At 40.1% G+C, this 15,807-nt stretch overlaps 1 protein-coding gene across 9 annotated transcripts in view; it reads left to right on the top strand.

Moving 5' to 3' along the window:
- The window catches only part of ABI1 (abl interactor 1), a 77,842-nt gene extending 62,092 nt beyond the window's left edge, over positions 1-15,750 (top strand). For 2 of the 9 annotated variants that reach the window (XM_041408285.1, XM_041408277.1), the window contains 7 exons: positions 1,227-1,367; positions 3,098-3,198; positions 4,129-4,203; positions 5,804-5,980; positions 8,825-8,911; positions 13,045-13,230; positions 14,864-15,750. In XM_041408285.1, coding sequence (XP_041264219.1) covers positions 1,227-1,367; positions 3,098-3,198; positions 4,129-4,203; positions 5,804-5,980; positions 8,825-8,911; positions 13,045-13,230; positions 14,864-15,039 — 943 coding nt within the window. In that variant the 3' untranslated portion in view covers positions 15,040-15,750. The remainder of the gene's footprint in view (positions 1-1,226; positions 1,368-3,097; positions 3,199-4,128; positions 4,204-5,803; positions 5,981-8,824; positions 8,912-13,044; positions 13,231-14,863) is intronic. The other 7 variants (XM_041408280.1, XM_041408278.1, XM_041408286.1 and 4 more) reach the window with 4 other exon arrangements.
- Positions 15,751-15,807: the final 57 nt, after the last annotated feature.

Raw genomic sequence — 15,807 nt, 5'->3', positions numbered from 1 at the left:
GAAATACTGAGAAATACTGCAACTGTTTCCAGATACTGTGGTGTTTGTAAATCAGCTTGTCTATATGAAGAGCTCTAGATGATTTTAATATGCAGGGTGTCACCACCTATAGATCTGCCAAAAGAGATCAGTTGTGGAAAAAAGAAGAAATTTTGTATTCCGGTTGTAAGCAATAGAGATGTAAAGACTACCAAACAAAAATGGTAAGCAGGGAGGACTCTTAATGTGCTTCCAACTGAAATAACCTTGAAAAGTAAGTTTAGTACTGTTGCTTTTCATACTGTAGAGAGAAAGTCAGTAAGTTTCTTAAAATACCAGGAAGCTGTATAACTTAGCAACTCAGTTATAACTGGTAATTGAACAAATTAATAAATGCCAGCAGTTCAGTGTTTTTGGTTTTGCTTAGTTCTGCTGCACTGCCAAATTCTGTGTTTTGCAATGGACCTGTCAGTTACTGCTGAGAACTGAAGAACTCTGTGATTCAGCACAATAAATGCGCTGTTCTTATGGCAGTAATGGGTCTGGTAAATACATCTTGAAAGATCCATGTTATATTTCTGACTTGATGCATCCTGCTCGCTTGGAGTTCTCCGGGCTTCGCTTTCTTGGGCCACAAAATGGAGACAATGAAGCTCATCTATGAGACACACTTAGATCTGCTTATGTGAGTTGAGGTTGCTTGATTACTGTGTGAAGCAGTGCTCCTAGGAGAAGCACTGGTGATTGCAAATGTCACTTGTTCTGTGAATCTTGATTCAGCCTTGCTGATGTCTTAAGATGAATACCTTTAGCTAAGAATACTTTCAGAAAGGATTTTGAGGGGAAGGGAAGGAGGGGACGGAGGAAGAGATTGTCAGCGTATGACAAATTTCCATTGTACCAGTTTACCCAGAGTGTTATGCAGATGTAGGTATTGTATGTTAGGTTGCTCAAATAATGTATTTTGAGTGGTTAGTTCAGTTTAGGCTTTTTTTGACCAGCTGATGTGCTGTAGGCCAACTTGTGTGGATCTGTCTATATAAGAATACTTTGGGCTGTTGAGTGTGACCTGTCTGCCCTACCCGTTGAAATTTTAATATACTGCAGTGTGGGTCACTGCCATGATCTTTCATGAAAAATTTAGAAAATTTAAAAAATTTAAATGGATTTACAGCTTCACTTACTTATCTTTTTAATCTTCTGTTTCTTTATCTTTCTGTCTTCAAATCTTTTTTTCCCTCAACCAGACGAAATACTCCTTACAAAACGCTGGAGCCAGTGAAACCGCCAACAGTCCCGAATGATTACATGACCAGCCCTGCCAGGCTGGGCAGTCAACACAGTCCAGGCAGGACAGCTTCCTTGAACCAGAGACCACGAACACACAGGTAGGCTGTTTCCCACAGAAACTCTCTCCTGCCTGGCAAGCCAATGCTTACTAAAGTCACAGAAAAGCCTTGAAGCTTTGTGCCTCTCAGCTTTTCGTTGAAAGGCAAAAAGGTGAATTATTCTGCCCCTGCATCAGCAGAGCTTTACTGCATTGCTGGCTTCCCTAACATGAAGAAGTGCCTTCATATTCAGTATTCTGAGTGTAGTTTTTTAAAACTTGTTATTTTCTTCTTGAATTGCAAGGCTAAATGTTTCTCTGAGTCTCTTGAGTGAGTTCATTTTTTTTCAATTTGATTTTTATCACAGGCTTCAAACTGCAGGGGAAAAAACAGATCAAAGAATTCAGTGTAGCTAAAAGGTTAGCTTGTATTTTAGAGAGCTTCTTTCTTAATATTTTTCTTATTTTAAAAACTCCCACTAGGCAGTTAAACATGGTAGGTCACTAACAGGGACTGAGAGAGTATTTTAGACGCAGTTGGCGATATGAAATACTGTCAGACTTAAATAACTTCTAAATGTCGCTGCATGAGGATCTCGTTAGCCTGTTTAGCTGGCTACTGTGAATGCTCCTCACTCCTATCTCACAAGATCTTCTTTTATGTAGGCTGCAGTTAGAAATTCAGCTGCAACCATGGTGACAAGATCAAGGTCTTCAGCAGACAGAACACTAATTTTGAAGGAATTATCTTGGCTTCTATTTCAGATCACCGATTTTCTTTTTTGTAATGTTATTTTCTAAAGAGATATATTTGAATGATTTGCACTTGACTCTTGACTGATTTATAGCTATGTAGGAGTAGTAAATAAACTAGAACTTCACTGAGTACTCTTAATTAATATGGATGAACCAAAGTGAAGTTTTGGCTTCAAAACATGTTATATGCTTAGTTTCCTTTACATTATCTATTTAATCCATATAAATTCGAGAGCTAAACTAAGGAGTGCTCTTAGATAAGAATAAGGATAGATTCTGCCTGAATTTTGATTCTTTTTAATTTCCCTCTAAGAAAATAAATGTTACAGCCTCCGAAGGCATGTCTAGAAATGTTATCCAATAGTTTACTATGTTTTGCGTTGCTGGCCTCTGATTTGCTTATCATATAATATTAGTTAGACAAATTTTGAGCTGGCTGTGCTGTTAGCTTTAAGACCATCTTAGAAAGAAATTTATACATAAAAGGTGTGTGCATGGGTAGTGGGGAGTGTTAGGCACAGGAAATTAAGCAAACCATGCCCCACACCCCACCTCAGGTGGTTTATCATATCCATTCTCAGTTGAAAACTTAGCAATCTAAACTTCTGCTCTGAGTAGAGGAAATGTTCCTTCAGCTGACAGCATAATTAATCCTAAATAATTATTTAGTGTTTAGCCATGACGTGTTCCAGCCCCAGCATACTACTTTCAAATATTACAAGGCCCCTGAACTACTCCTGCAGTTGTTACTTCATTGCCTAGAACTTAATGGTTGATTACCTTTTTATTTCTTGAAGCATTTAATTGCACGTTTTATTCATAGTGATGTTTATCAGCTTAGCTAATTCCATTTATTAGGGATGTAATGCATCCAGACTTGATTATCTGTATGCAATTGTAAGTAAAGACAGAGGCATTTAATAGGGAGTTTTTCAACAGTCTGTAATTGAGCTAGGCTAGAAGAGCTCCCACAAGAAGTGTGAGTGTTGATATGCTTTAGTAGGAGATGCCAACACTTGTGTTTTGGTTCTGCAGTGGCAGTAGTGGAGGAAGTGGCAGTCGAGAGAACAGTGGAAGCAGCAGTATTGGCATTCCCATTGCCGTGCCTACGCCTTCACCGCCAACCATCGGGCCAGGTATGTGGGACTCCTCCCCTGCTACTTCAGGCTGCTTGCTACTTCCTTGTCTTTGCAGAGGGACTTTGAGTAAATGTGATGGGATAGAAACTGTCCTGAAGTACAGTCCTAGTCAGGAAATCACTTATGAGTGCTCAGTGATGTCTAAAGTTTTAATTCTTTACCAAGAGTAGTTGCAGGGCAGTTACTGAATAATGGGTGGTTAAAATACCTTTGCTGGTCCATGTTTTTGCAAGACAATCAAGGGTATACAAGGGGAGTAAAAGTCAAATGTATCCTTTTAAAGCTTAACTGTAATTTTAAACGTGTCTACAATTTGACATTTCTGGATGCCCTGAGAGCATCGGCAACTATGTATATGTTTAATGGGAAATATTGGCTTCTGAAATACTCTGCTGACTTTGCCATCTGTGGGGAAAGAATCATGAGGGATCTCTCAGTGTTGGAGGCACACTCCTTTGTGTTTCAGAATGAGGATGGTTAGATTGAGTAGGGTCCTTCTTTACTATTATTATCTTAGTAATAAACCAGGCCAGTCACTTACTTTGTGTTTTGCAAGCCCATAAGACATAAGAAAATAGTGGAGTTTTGGTGTAATGTAATTTTGCTATTGCAGAGATTTCTCTGTTTCTTGGACGACAAGTCTTCATTTCCTTATATACATGTAGGCTTTCCTTTTCCAGGACCTTTTCTGGTCCTGCAGTGGTACAAATAGGCATGAAATCTTACTGTTATCTGGCATCCCATAAAAGTCAATGAGAATAAAGATTGGCATGTACAGAACCCTGGATAGGATCAGGGTCTGAATTTGTATTAGTTAACTGAAATTTAATTTTCATATTTGTTTGGGAAGCCTATCAAGTGCCTGTACTTTCTTTATTTTAACTTCTAATAATATGGCCTAATTAGGAATATAAACTATTTTATTAGCACACATTTCTGTTCCTCCCGGAGCCCCGCCAGCACCACCACTGCCTCCACCTCTCCCGATGGGCAGTCTGATAGGTGAGACTTGTCAATGCTGAAGTGATTGCAGACATGCTGCATAATCAATAATCATCTCTTCCTAATGAACTCAGTGAGGGTGTTTTTTCTTCTGTAGTGGGATCTATGTGATTTTATTACAAAAAAAAAAATCAGTTCTGGGATTTTTTTTTTTTTTTTTGACAAATCTAATCTCCACTAATTTCCTGTGGTTAAAGCCTCTGAAGCTAAATGCACTAGGTATGGAAAAATGGCTGCTAGTTGCTTGAAATCTGCTCCTAATTTAGCTAAGATCCAATTAATTTGATCTATAAGGTCTCAGAATCAGCTTGAATATTGGTATTAGGCTGTGTAATTTCTGTAGCAGAAACTAAGTCACAGCAGTTGAACTCTAGCTTAGAAATGGTAGTTTATATATAGGGTGATGTGTGTCTTCTATTCTGTGGGCATAAAGTGACTGGAAAGCACAAGTGTCTGTCACAGTAGCTTGGCTTTGATTCCATAATGCTGCAGGCAGGTGTCAAACTGGAAGACCTGAGGATATGAACTAGCAGTTCTTGAGAAATTGCTTCAAGCATTATATACAGCAGTTAGGGTGGGATCTAAAAGTAGCACTTTTCAAAATAGACAGGAAAAAATACCCCACCCTTTCCTGTCACAGGCTGATGACAAGAATAATTGATTGAGTTATGAAACTAGCTTTGGAGGCTTTTACCCACATAACCCTTTGCACTCTCCCTTACTGAAATGTTAAGTGAAAGTCACTTTGGATAGCATTACAGGACTGCAAACTTCTGTGCTTGCTGTTTGTGTCTTATATAATTATATGATATATGTATGTAAAGCACAAAACATTTTATTGCAAACTAGTTTTAGCATTTAAGAATTGCATTAATTCATGCAACTACAAAATGTGAGATTCAGGAAGGTGTGTTTTTCTGTCTGTCAAAGGTTAGTCTGAAAGAACTTAAACTGTTTTGTTAACCTTGAAGTTTGTGCAGCCAGTAGGTGGAAGGTAAATAAGGGTGTTTATCATGAAGAACGAATGACATCTTTGTCAGCTGGAATTGTTGATTCTGATTTGTTACAAATACAAATTCCATCAATATAAGAGCACAACCAGCAAATATGATTGATAAATGTGCCAAGTGCCTGAAGCCCGTGACATTTCTTCCACTGTTTTGTTAGTGTTGTTTTACATTAGATTGGAGGCACATTCACCTTTGCAATTGAAATAATTTGTTTTGAGCAGAATGTGGAAATTTTTTTCTGTGTTCTTTTTAATAAAGGGTATTATATTGCATGTAGTATAATTGAGATACACTTAAGAGTTGGAAGAGTTGGATTCAATTTTCCAGTCCAATCCAGTCTCAAAGTACTTTCAGCATTCCTCAATGCCCTTTATATGAGTGTTGGTTTATGTTCTGTGTGTTTTTTCTCATTATTGATTGTAATGGGGATGTTTGTTTTTTCTGTTAATTGCCTGTTACTGATCTTAAATTATTGGAGAACTGTAATCAAGTATTTTCCATGCTCTGGACTTCTTCTGTTTTCTGCATTCTATCCCAAGTAATGCTCTGCTTAAGTCTTTTCCTTGGTTCCTCTGGCTAATGCTTTTCAGCTGCTCCTGGTTCAGCTCCTGGTTCCCAGTATGGCACAATGACCAGGCAAATCTCACGACACAACTCTACCACTTCTTCAGCATCTTCTGGTGGATACAGACGGAATCCTTCTGTGACTGCCCCATTCTCTGCTCAACCTCATGTTAATGGCGGGCCTCTTTATTCTCAAAATTCAAGTAAGCTGCTGAGCTCTGAAATCACAAACTGTTTTGAGCAAAATGATTGTAAAAGCATGCATGGCATTTTAATTCGTTTATGAAAAGCATCAATGAGATTATTACTTTCTTTCCTGAAATAGAAGGAAAAACAAACAAGAAAAACCATATTGAAATTGCACGGTGATTGCACTATATGCAATTATACTATTTTCCCCCGTTACTCATGGTAAGAAATTATTAGGATTGCCTGTCTAATTATAGGCACATTATATTTGGCATTTCAGGTGTGCTTGGAGAACATAAACTAAACCCTGGGGTTTTTTGCAGGAGACCTAATGTGATTGTAGTCCCGTCCCCCCCGCCCCCCAGTTTGGATAGTGGCAAAAGAATACTATCTGAGCATGGTGTTCATGTTCCTGTCACACAGTTCCTCCCTGTCTGTGTCTTTCTTAAATCCTTTCCTGATTCCAAGTCTCTCCTTTGTTCTTACCTTTAAGCTTGACTATTAGAGAGCTCAGTCTCTCTCTTTTAGCAGACAGCTTCTCTGCTTTCACACTAGTAGGAGTATCTGCAGAAGGAGATGAATGAGGGAAGGGATGGATGCCATGGGCAAGTGAGCAAGTTTTAGTCAGCAGCCTCCTGCCTTCCTACCCCAGAAGGGCAAACAAAGTTCACTGCAGAAAGATCTGCAAAATAAGGATCTTGGCTGCTGGTAGGAAGCTCTATCAGGAAACTTTTTTCTTGCCATTCCATAAATTTTGATCAAGTACACAGTGAGGAGTGGTAGTTGTATGTTTTTTTCTTGGTAGTGTTCAGAATGCCAAGTCTTTAAACTTCAGAGGAATATTTCTTTTGAAAAGAAGTGTTGATGTTTAGGTTCAAGATCTCTTTAGACCAGTGTTTGCTGTTGTGTACTTACTCTTAAGAAAAGAATGCTTTTAAAATATTTGAGACACTGAAGTGAAGAGTTTTCTGAGTAGTTTAGAAGTTGTTACATTTGTCAGAAAGCATTTTTATATGCAGACACAGTATCTATCTTTCCTTTTTTTCCAAACCTGATTTTCCTCCTACTCTTGCTCACCCATACTAGCATTTCATTTCCCTCCACATTCTCATTCCTCCAAATTAATTCACCATAACAACAGAAACTCCCTCCTGCTTGAACAGTTGAGTTCCATTAAATAAACAGGATTTTACTTCTGGGAATAGTTCAGTTGTCTTAAATGCTGTGCACACCACTGTTTCTGAATGTTTACATTTGTCCAAAGCAATTTTTTGCTCAAATGCAGGTGCTGTTTCTTTATCTAGCCTCTCTGGTGTTTTCAAAATACTGATGGTCAGCATTTTTTAAACAGTATTTTGATGGGTGTGTTTTGCTACTTGAAACTGTTTTCCTCTGTTTCTGTAACTGGTGGTTATTTTTTTTAGTGCTACTGTCTTGACATTAAACCCAGGTCCCATGTTGCCTTAAGATTTTACTTTTCATGCTAACAAATGCTCTGGTTTTTCTTAGATGTTTACTTCAATTTTGTGAGACACTGTTTGTTCTCCTGCTTTTATTGATCATTTATCCCATACAGTTTATTTGATTATTGGTTTTGTACTGAACTAAATGCTTCATTTTAATTCATCAAACATTAATCTTAGTTAAAGCTTTATTTAAAACTGTTGCTTACTTGGAAGAACAGAACCTCTTTCAAATTTGGTTCCAACTGGATTATTACCCTGCTGAATTCCCACCTTCACAGGAATTTCTCTGCTCCAGTGCAAGAGAAATTCCACTGAGAAGGGACACTGTATAAACAAATGAGTTGATGTTTTGTTGAGTTTCTGGGTGGGTTTTTTTTTTATGCTGTTCATTCCCTTCACTTAAGGGGGAGATGTCCTGCCAGTGCTGATAGTTTAAGTGGCTAGCCCTACTGCTCCCATTCCTCTTCCCTACCTGTGCAGGGAGGAGTTGTACATTGTGACTGTCAGCCCAGTGTCTCTGAGCACAGGTGTGGTCACACATCCCATTACTCACCAGACAGGCACATACTTCACAGAAGATGAGCTTGCGAGGGCTTCCTGGGGAGCTCTGCACGCTCCTGTAGCCACTCAGAGCTGTTGAAGCCTTTGCCAGCCTTTTAGGCTGCTGGGTGCCCTCTCACCGCAGAAGACTTCATTCATAAAGCTCCACTCTGCTCTAGACCCATCTATTTTTTTCTACCAGCAAGCAACAAGGTCCCTTTTTTTGAGAAAAACAGAAATGCAGTAAGCTAGCTGACTGCCCCTGTCCCAGCAGAGCGCAGTGGTGGGAGGTGCTCTCGGTGTGAATGTGAAGTATTGATGCTGGAACATTGTGCCCCTTGCAGAAGTTGTCTTTGCTTTATGTCAGTGCTGCTTTGCTGCACTTGATGCAGCACTCCACTTTGATTTTAGAGGAGTCCAGAATCCTGCAAAACATCACCTCAACTTCTAGTAGCTCAATTCGGAAAGAGAACTGCTAAATTGGGTAATCCTTATTTAGCAGCAAGACAAAAGCTCAATTTTATGTGCTCCCCAGGTGAAGCACACAAAATGTGTGACAGAGCAAGAACCTTCACACGCACCCTGTGAGCTTCCAGCCACGCAGCCTGCGCTCGGCTGTTACCTGGCTGACCACGGGCATGCTTTGCTTTTGATCCTCCCTTGGCTAACCACGAATTCAGCCTTGTTGGAAACACAAGCTTGAAGAAGGTTCTTGTGTGTGTGTGTGTTCTTGTTGTTCTTTACATACTTTGTTTTGTGGTCCTCGTTACTGACGGCTGCTTTTGTTTGTTCCCTTTTTTTTTTCCCTTTGTCCATTTGACTTTCCCGATATGGTGTGTGTGTTGCTACCAGTTTCTATTGCTCCACCCCCTCCCCCTATGCCTCAGTTGACTCCACAGATACCTCTCACAGGCTTCGTGGCCAGGGTGCAGGAAAACAGTAAGTTTGGACAAGCTGAGCTGTTAAAGGGTAGAGCCTACTCTCTTCTAGCATGCATGGCTGGCAAGTCAGACTCTATTTTGTTTCCTTTTCCAGAAGCTAATACCATCTTGCATTCTAGTGTCAATATGCTATTGGAGCTGAAGGGCACACTCTTCAATATTTTATAACACGTGCATGATTATTACTGACCCATTTAAATCCTGAACTGCAAATTTATTACAGAAGTACAGTGTGAAATGTGGCATATGTTTTATGTGAATATAAAATTGTATTTTAATTGAAAATACTAATTTCATGTTGAATCACCCTGCCTTTTTCAGTAGGGATAATTGATTAGTTTTTATTAGAAAGGCTTATGTAGACTGTCAGAATGTGTAATGTGTAACCATTGATTCCAATACTGTAGCATTTTTCAGCAAGCTGTACAGTCAATTGAAAACGTGCAGTCTTAAGATCTAATGCATTACAAAGGAGCTTGTAAGGCATCTCTCCTCTCAGCAGCCTTTCATTCTCCATTTCTTTGTGTTCTCCTATTTCCCTGCTGAGCTTCTTGCAGCATAGCTCTGCTTGTTGAGGTTGTGAGAGGTGCTCTCTAGCTGTGCTGTGTTTTTACTGGTAACTCTGCTTTTACCATTACTGCTTGGTTCCCTTCAGGTGAGTGTTACTGTCTCAAGTGCTAGTGCAGGTGTAAAGTCATGTTTCTGATCTGGAGATACCCTTTTCAGCTGGAGTTTGTTGCAGTTCTGTAAACAACAGACTATATGCAATGTAGATAGAGAATGAAGTAAATAAAAAATGCTTTTAAAGTGTCTGGGAACCATTTTGAGATTTGCTAGGACCTCAGGGGCTACTACTACACTCTTGGCTATATAGCTGCAGCATCCATTTAGGGACCCCAGGTCTGAGTAGTGTTGCTGTTCTGCTTCCTATTAGAGCTTTTAAGTGGTTGTGTTCTGAGCATTCCCCATGAGATCAGAGACATCTCTCTGGTTCTCTTTCAAAAAGAAAGTATTTTGGTGCTGTGCTAGGTAAACAGTAAGAATCATGTTGATGTGGAATAGTGTGCCACAAAATTGTGTTGAAAACCTTTCCAAAATATTAAGTGTAGAGGTAAACCTGCTGAAGATGAAGGTTCCAGAATATCTTCACTTGCAGATAAACTTGAGAAAATTGACACCTGCTTCTGAATTGTTCCAAGTATTGTCCTCCAGGAGGTAACACAGCCCTTGGGAGAGCAGAGGTGAAAGGGACAGACTGACTTGTGTGTGCAGCAGCAGAATGCAAGCTGACCTGTGAATGAGATTGCAGCAAAACAGCTGAAGCTTTAAATCTGATTGTAGGAATTGTTCTTTATTTTATTTCTTCTAATAGTCCCTTGGGTTGGAAAGTTATATAATCAATATGGCTTGGAGCTGCTGTGCTGCCTCATTCCGGAGGCAGGGGTGTGTGTGGCAGCCTGTGCATACGCTCAGCAGAACTGGCTGTAGAGGCTGCTGTTGGGTTTTGGCATTGTGTGCTAGACTTTCATTTGCCTTATTTTCTCAAGAAGTCTCTGGTGTTAGGGAGATGTGGGTAGATTTGTCTTTTCCTTATCATAGAGCTCTGCAGGTTTGGAGATCTGCTTGTGGTCTTCTTTCAGAGGACAAGGACATAGAGGGCTCAGAAACTATGCAATGCCTCTTCTTTTTTTCCTGTGTCCAAACTGTGAGCATCTCCTCCAGAGAGGTTTTCCAGTGTGTCTGGTGCTCGGGGACAGATGATTTAAGTTGTTGTACTCTCACACCCAGTGCTTTCACAAGGAGTCTGCTGGTCCCCATTTAAAGAGAGAGGATGGGAATGCATACAATAGAAGATCTCAGTTTGGAGCTATATAAATACTTGTCCCTTTACCCTTTCTCATATGGAGTGGCTTTTTGCATCCTTTATTTCCTTCCCCTAGGAGATGTGATGCTGTCCTAGAGTCTGGCTCAGTTTAGAACCAGGAAAAGTCTAGGTTGAAGTCCAGGAGGCGAGGAGATACTTCAGTGGAGTGGCACTTGTCTAATTTTCTGTTCCATTCTCTCCCTTTCTTTAAATGAAAAGTTGAATTGTTTTAAATGTTTCCCATAAAGCTTGCAGTTCCTGCACTGCATCTCAGACTATGTCTTGGTGCTTTCACACTTGCATGTCCTGCTCGCTTTCCTTCTTTTCAAATATGCAGCTTCATTGTTGAATAAATGTAACTTTTTTTTTTCATTTAAAAATTTTTAAAATATTTTTTAAGGTAAGGATTTATCAAAATCTCAAATTATTGTTGTTTCAACTCTGTTTTTTTTTTTCCTGGCTGCAGACAGAAGCTAAGGGGAGAAATACATTTGTGGAAGATGTGCTAAACTGCAGCACTAAACCAGTCCATTCATAAACGGTGTTGTCATGTGTCTGTGGTGGATTAATGAAGCCTGTCTGAGAGTGCTATTCAGTAACGGGCAGGACGTAGCATTCACTCCACCAAAGACTTTGTTAGTCTGTCTCCAAGTGACATAAATGGGCTTCTGTGTGGGAGAGGAATCACTCATACAGTGGCAGACAGTCTTATTGATGCAGAGAACTGTGGGGTGTTCAGCTCAGCTGGTCAGGTTGAAGAGGAGCTGGGCTTGCAGGTGAAGAATTGGCTCTTCAAGGGAAGAGAGTGAGCTGGATGCCTGGGCTGAGGCAGTCCCTGCTCCAGCAGTTCCTGCCCCCTTTTGCCCCTGGGAGCAGGTGCCAGACCTGTCCCAGTGCAGCCAGTCTGACCCAGACAGGACATGGGAGCTGTGCCCAAGTCACTTGTCAGGAGCATGGGCTGAAGAGCAAAGGTTAAGTCACCACTAGAGTAGTGACCAGCCAAAAGTAAAAAGTGTTTAAGCAAACACCCTATTTCTAATCTCCAATGCCATTGTAACTATCAGTAGTTAAAGCTTCATTCAGTGCAGTGTTCTTTCTCTGTTGCTTGGCTTTCTTTTCAAAATTTGTGTGCTGGAGCTGCACATTCTGAGGCCTGATGCCTTGTTCCATCAAACCCTGCCTAGAGCAGTAGTTTTCAGCCTATGTTTTCAGTCTGCAGAATCCCAGATCTCTGGAAAATGAATCTGTGTTGCTATGTAACCAAATTTATGTCAGTAACAGTAGCTTCCTTTCAGTAACTTGTGGCTTCATAGTGCTTACACCAGGTCCATGTGTAGTGGACCACATCTCCCTAGGAACAGGATAAGTGACTTGATGTACTGCATCTGAGTATGCCATCTCTCTATTTTGCTGCCAGCTGCTGTCAACATTACTGGAAACTAATTTAATGAACTGGTTTAAAAAGTGATTTATACCATAATGCCTTTCTCTTTTTCCCTTTCCCAAAGCAACTTGTAACTGTGCTGATTGGAGAATCTCAGGGCAGGGATTTGACATTTTGGATTATACATTTAATTCCTTGAGCACTTTTTCTCTAAGAGCGGCAGCTGCCTGTTGTTGTTTTCCATTTATTAATTGACTCCTGCATGTGTGCACACACACAAGCTAGTCTTCAAGATAAGGAAGGATCTGTACAAAGCTTTTCTTCTGCAGAAGGATTACTTGCCTTCCTCTTACCTGGTTAAATCTTAAAAAAGGGAAGAGACTAGTATTTATGATCCACACCGGATCTTTTTGTTCCCCAATACTAGCTCTGAGAGAGAAGGAATCCAAGGAAGCAGTGTTCAGAAGTAAATTGAAGTGACTGTTACAAAGGATTTGTTAAAAACCAATCAAGCTGCTGGCCCAGTCAGAGGCTGTTGCTGCCTGGCTCAGAGGGTGCCACTCGAGTCCTCCATAGCTAACGCTGCGCGCATGGACATTGGAGCAGGAAGCTTTCCTCTCTGCTGATGTTCAGCTTATGCCCCGCAGCATGTGCTTTGACTCTAGTAGCATTTACACATAGATTGGACCACTAATAACAAATAGAGTTGTGTGTTGTAGTTGTTAATACAAAGCCTCTGTTTCTAATCAGTGCATGGTATTATAGTGCATGCTGTGTGTGTTGTCCCCCCAGCTCTTTTATTTACAGTGTACAGCCTCAGGTTTGTTTGCATCTCCGCACTGTCTTGATTTAAGAAAAAACAGTCATCTCCAAATGTTTCTAGTTGCTGATAGCCCAACTCCTCCCCCGCCGCCGCCTCCCGATGAGATGCCGATGTTTGATGACTCCCCTCCTCCTCCACCCCCACCACCTGTGGATTATGAGGATGAGGAGGCCGCTGTTGTGCAGTACAGCGATCCCTATGCAGATGGAGATCCTGCTTGGGCACCTAAAAACTACATAGAGAAAGGTAAGAGAAGCATTGCAGCTGTGTTAGTGCAGTATCAGGGGATTAATGGTGTCTGAAGGGAATGAAGAACTTAGTGTGGGTCTGATGAAAACAGTCATTGTCCCTCCTAAGTCAGAACTCAAGCCGTGCTTTCCTTAGTTTGTGTCTACACCTAATGTGGTAAGACATAGTCCTTCTTTGGACAAATTATAAAATACCTTCAAGTATTCTAGAATGGGTGAAAAAGCAAGTTTCTTCATGGGAAGCATCCGTGTAAATCAGATGGCTTTCATCTTTGATGAGCTGGACTGTCTGTACCTACCTCAGGATTGCTGGGCAGTCATCTACAGATTGCTGCAAAATGGACAGAAATTCCAAGCTGTATTTATCTCATCAAACTAGATTACTAGAGTGGATTATTAGACTTTGAACTATAAAATGTGTTGAGGTCTCCTTGGAGATTTATCAGTGACTCCAGATCAGCAGACTGTGAGCTGTGCTTAGGTATGAAGTCACGTAGTAAACATCTCTTTCCATAAATAATGGACAAGCAGATTTCTTGCCAGTGGATTTTTCTGTGTGTTCTAGCACTGACCATTTTGTCAGCAGCAGTGCTGCCAGTTTTCTCATAAGCTGGCTGGTGCTGCAGTGAGTATAAAATGGGGCCAGGTACATGTGATATTTGTGGCAGAGCTCCTGTGTTCCCTCTTCACTTTAGCTGGACTGTGTGCAGGACATACCCATGGGATGAAAATAACTGATGCAGCACAGCATTGCTAGGCATTAAGACATCAGATAGCTGAGAATATATGTAGGTGTAAAATAGCAGATTCTTGGAATTCATAAAGCTGATCAATTGCATAAATCCATATTAACTTTTGAAGGGTAAGGCTGTGATGTCCGAAGTCTGTATATTCACAGTGGTAGCTTTTAACTCCGGTATTGGTGGTGGCAACATTCTTCCCTTGGGGAAGTCTCTGCTGCTTTGTTAATGGCACACAGCAAGTTGGAGTTTTATAAGAGTAAGGTAGTACCAAGCAAGTACTGAAAATAGCAGATGTTGCTTCTACAGTCTTCTTCAGCAACTTTCCTACTTGCACTCAGTGCAGCTCCTTGAAAAGTAGTGCCAGAACTCCTTATGACATGAAAGCTCTGTAGGAATGCCCATTCATTCTTGGGCAATGGCTTTAGCAGTAACGTGTGCAAGGCCACACTGAGATGCCAACAAGGGGCCTCAGTGGAATGATTTTTGTACAACTCTTTTTGTTTTAATCAAGAGATTCATATAAAGAGATCCACATGCTATTGAGGTAATCTGGTCAGAAATGGGTACCATACAAGGCAGGTGTTCCCTAACTCAGCTTTTAAGCGTCTGTGAGCTCCTCTTCACGGTGTCACAGTTGGATGTACTTCTCTGTCAGCAGTTTAACTGAGTGTTCAATGTAGTCAACACCCACTTCTTAGTGCTAGCTAATGTTGCAAGGAAAGTGAAATTCCATTTTCTGGGCTTAGTGTTCAACAGGAAAAGCATGTGAATTCATTATTGAAAATCCCACGACAGCGAACTAATCTTTTAATATTTTCTGAAGTAAAATTGCTTTTTAATACTGTTGCTATTAATAAAGTGCTAAATGTGTCCCTGTTTATTCCACAGTTGTTGCTATATATGACTATACAAAGGACAAAGATGATGAGCTGTCGTTTATGGAGGGTGCAATCATTTATGTGATAAAGAAGAATGATGACGGCTGGTATGAAGGAGTTTGCAATCGAGTAACTGGCTTGTTTCCTGGGAATTATGTTGAATCAATCATGCACTATGCCGATTAAAATCCTTTGCTTTTCAAAGTTTGGTCTTGTATTCAAGTCATACCATGATTATTTACAAGGGGTAACTAAAAGCTAACAGAATTGTCTTAATATACTTTCAGAAAATTGTGCCCATTTCTTCAGGCCATACTGTTTTAATGGTATGATTGAATGTCCATCTCTGAGTCTCTGGGGACAGTATGTCTTACCTGATGGCAATTTGTAAAACAAGCAACTGTCTATAACTGGTTATACTTATTTACTTATGCATTGTTAATTTTATGACCAGCCTAATTATTATGGGGAAGTAGGGTATAATATTTAATGAACCATGATCAGATTGTGCCATTACATTTTTCAGTACAGCATGGTAACTAACACTACGTTAGACTAACGTATTAAAACCTGGATGAGAAGTTTAATGTTAGTGCTGGTCATATTACTTTTTGTTTAGACTCTTTGCTCATTCTTGAATTATATTTGTTTAAAGCATGCATACAAACTTATGTATTGAAATATACTTTTTTAAAAATCCAAGATGCTTCCAATTGTTGTAATCTTTACCTGGAGTATTCTCACTAAAGTCTATTACAATGAGTTGTTTGGGTCTAAGGTGTCCATGTGATTCAAAAAATGGGTGGTCTTCTGTATGTGTAATTTGTACCCAAGTTTTTTTAATGAGTAAATTTACATTATGACTTTTTCCATTCATAAATATATAAGTGAACCAAAGGTCTTGTCCATTACTTTGTTGGTTGGCTTGGCAAAGAAGTTTGGAATGCAAACGTA

Source organism: Onychostruthus taczanowskii, unplaced genomic scaffold (assembly GCF_017590055.1).
Source record: "Onychostruthus taczanowskii isolate IOZ18803 unplaced genomic scaffold, ASM1759005v1 scaffold3, whole genome shotgun sequence".
NCBI classification, from domain to species: domain Eukaryota; kingdom Metazoa; phylum Chordata; class Aves; order Passeriformes; family Passeridae; genus Onychostruthus; species Onychostruthus taczanowskii.
Note: the sequence above shows the minus strand (reverse complement) of the source record. Positions and strands in the feature narration are given on the sequence as shown.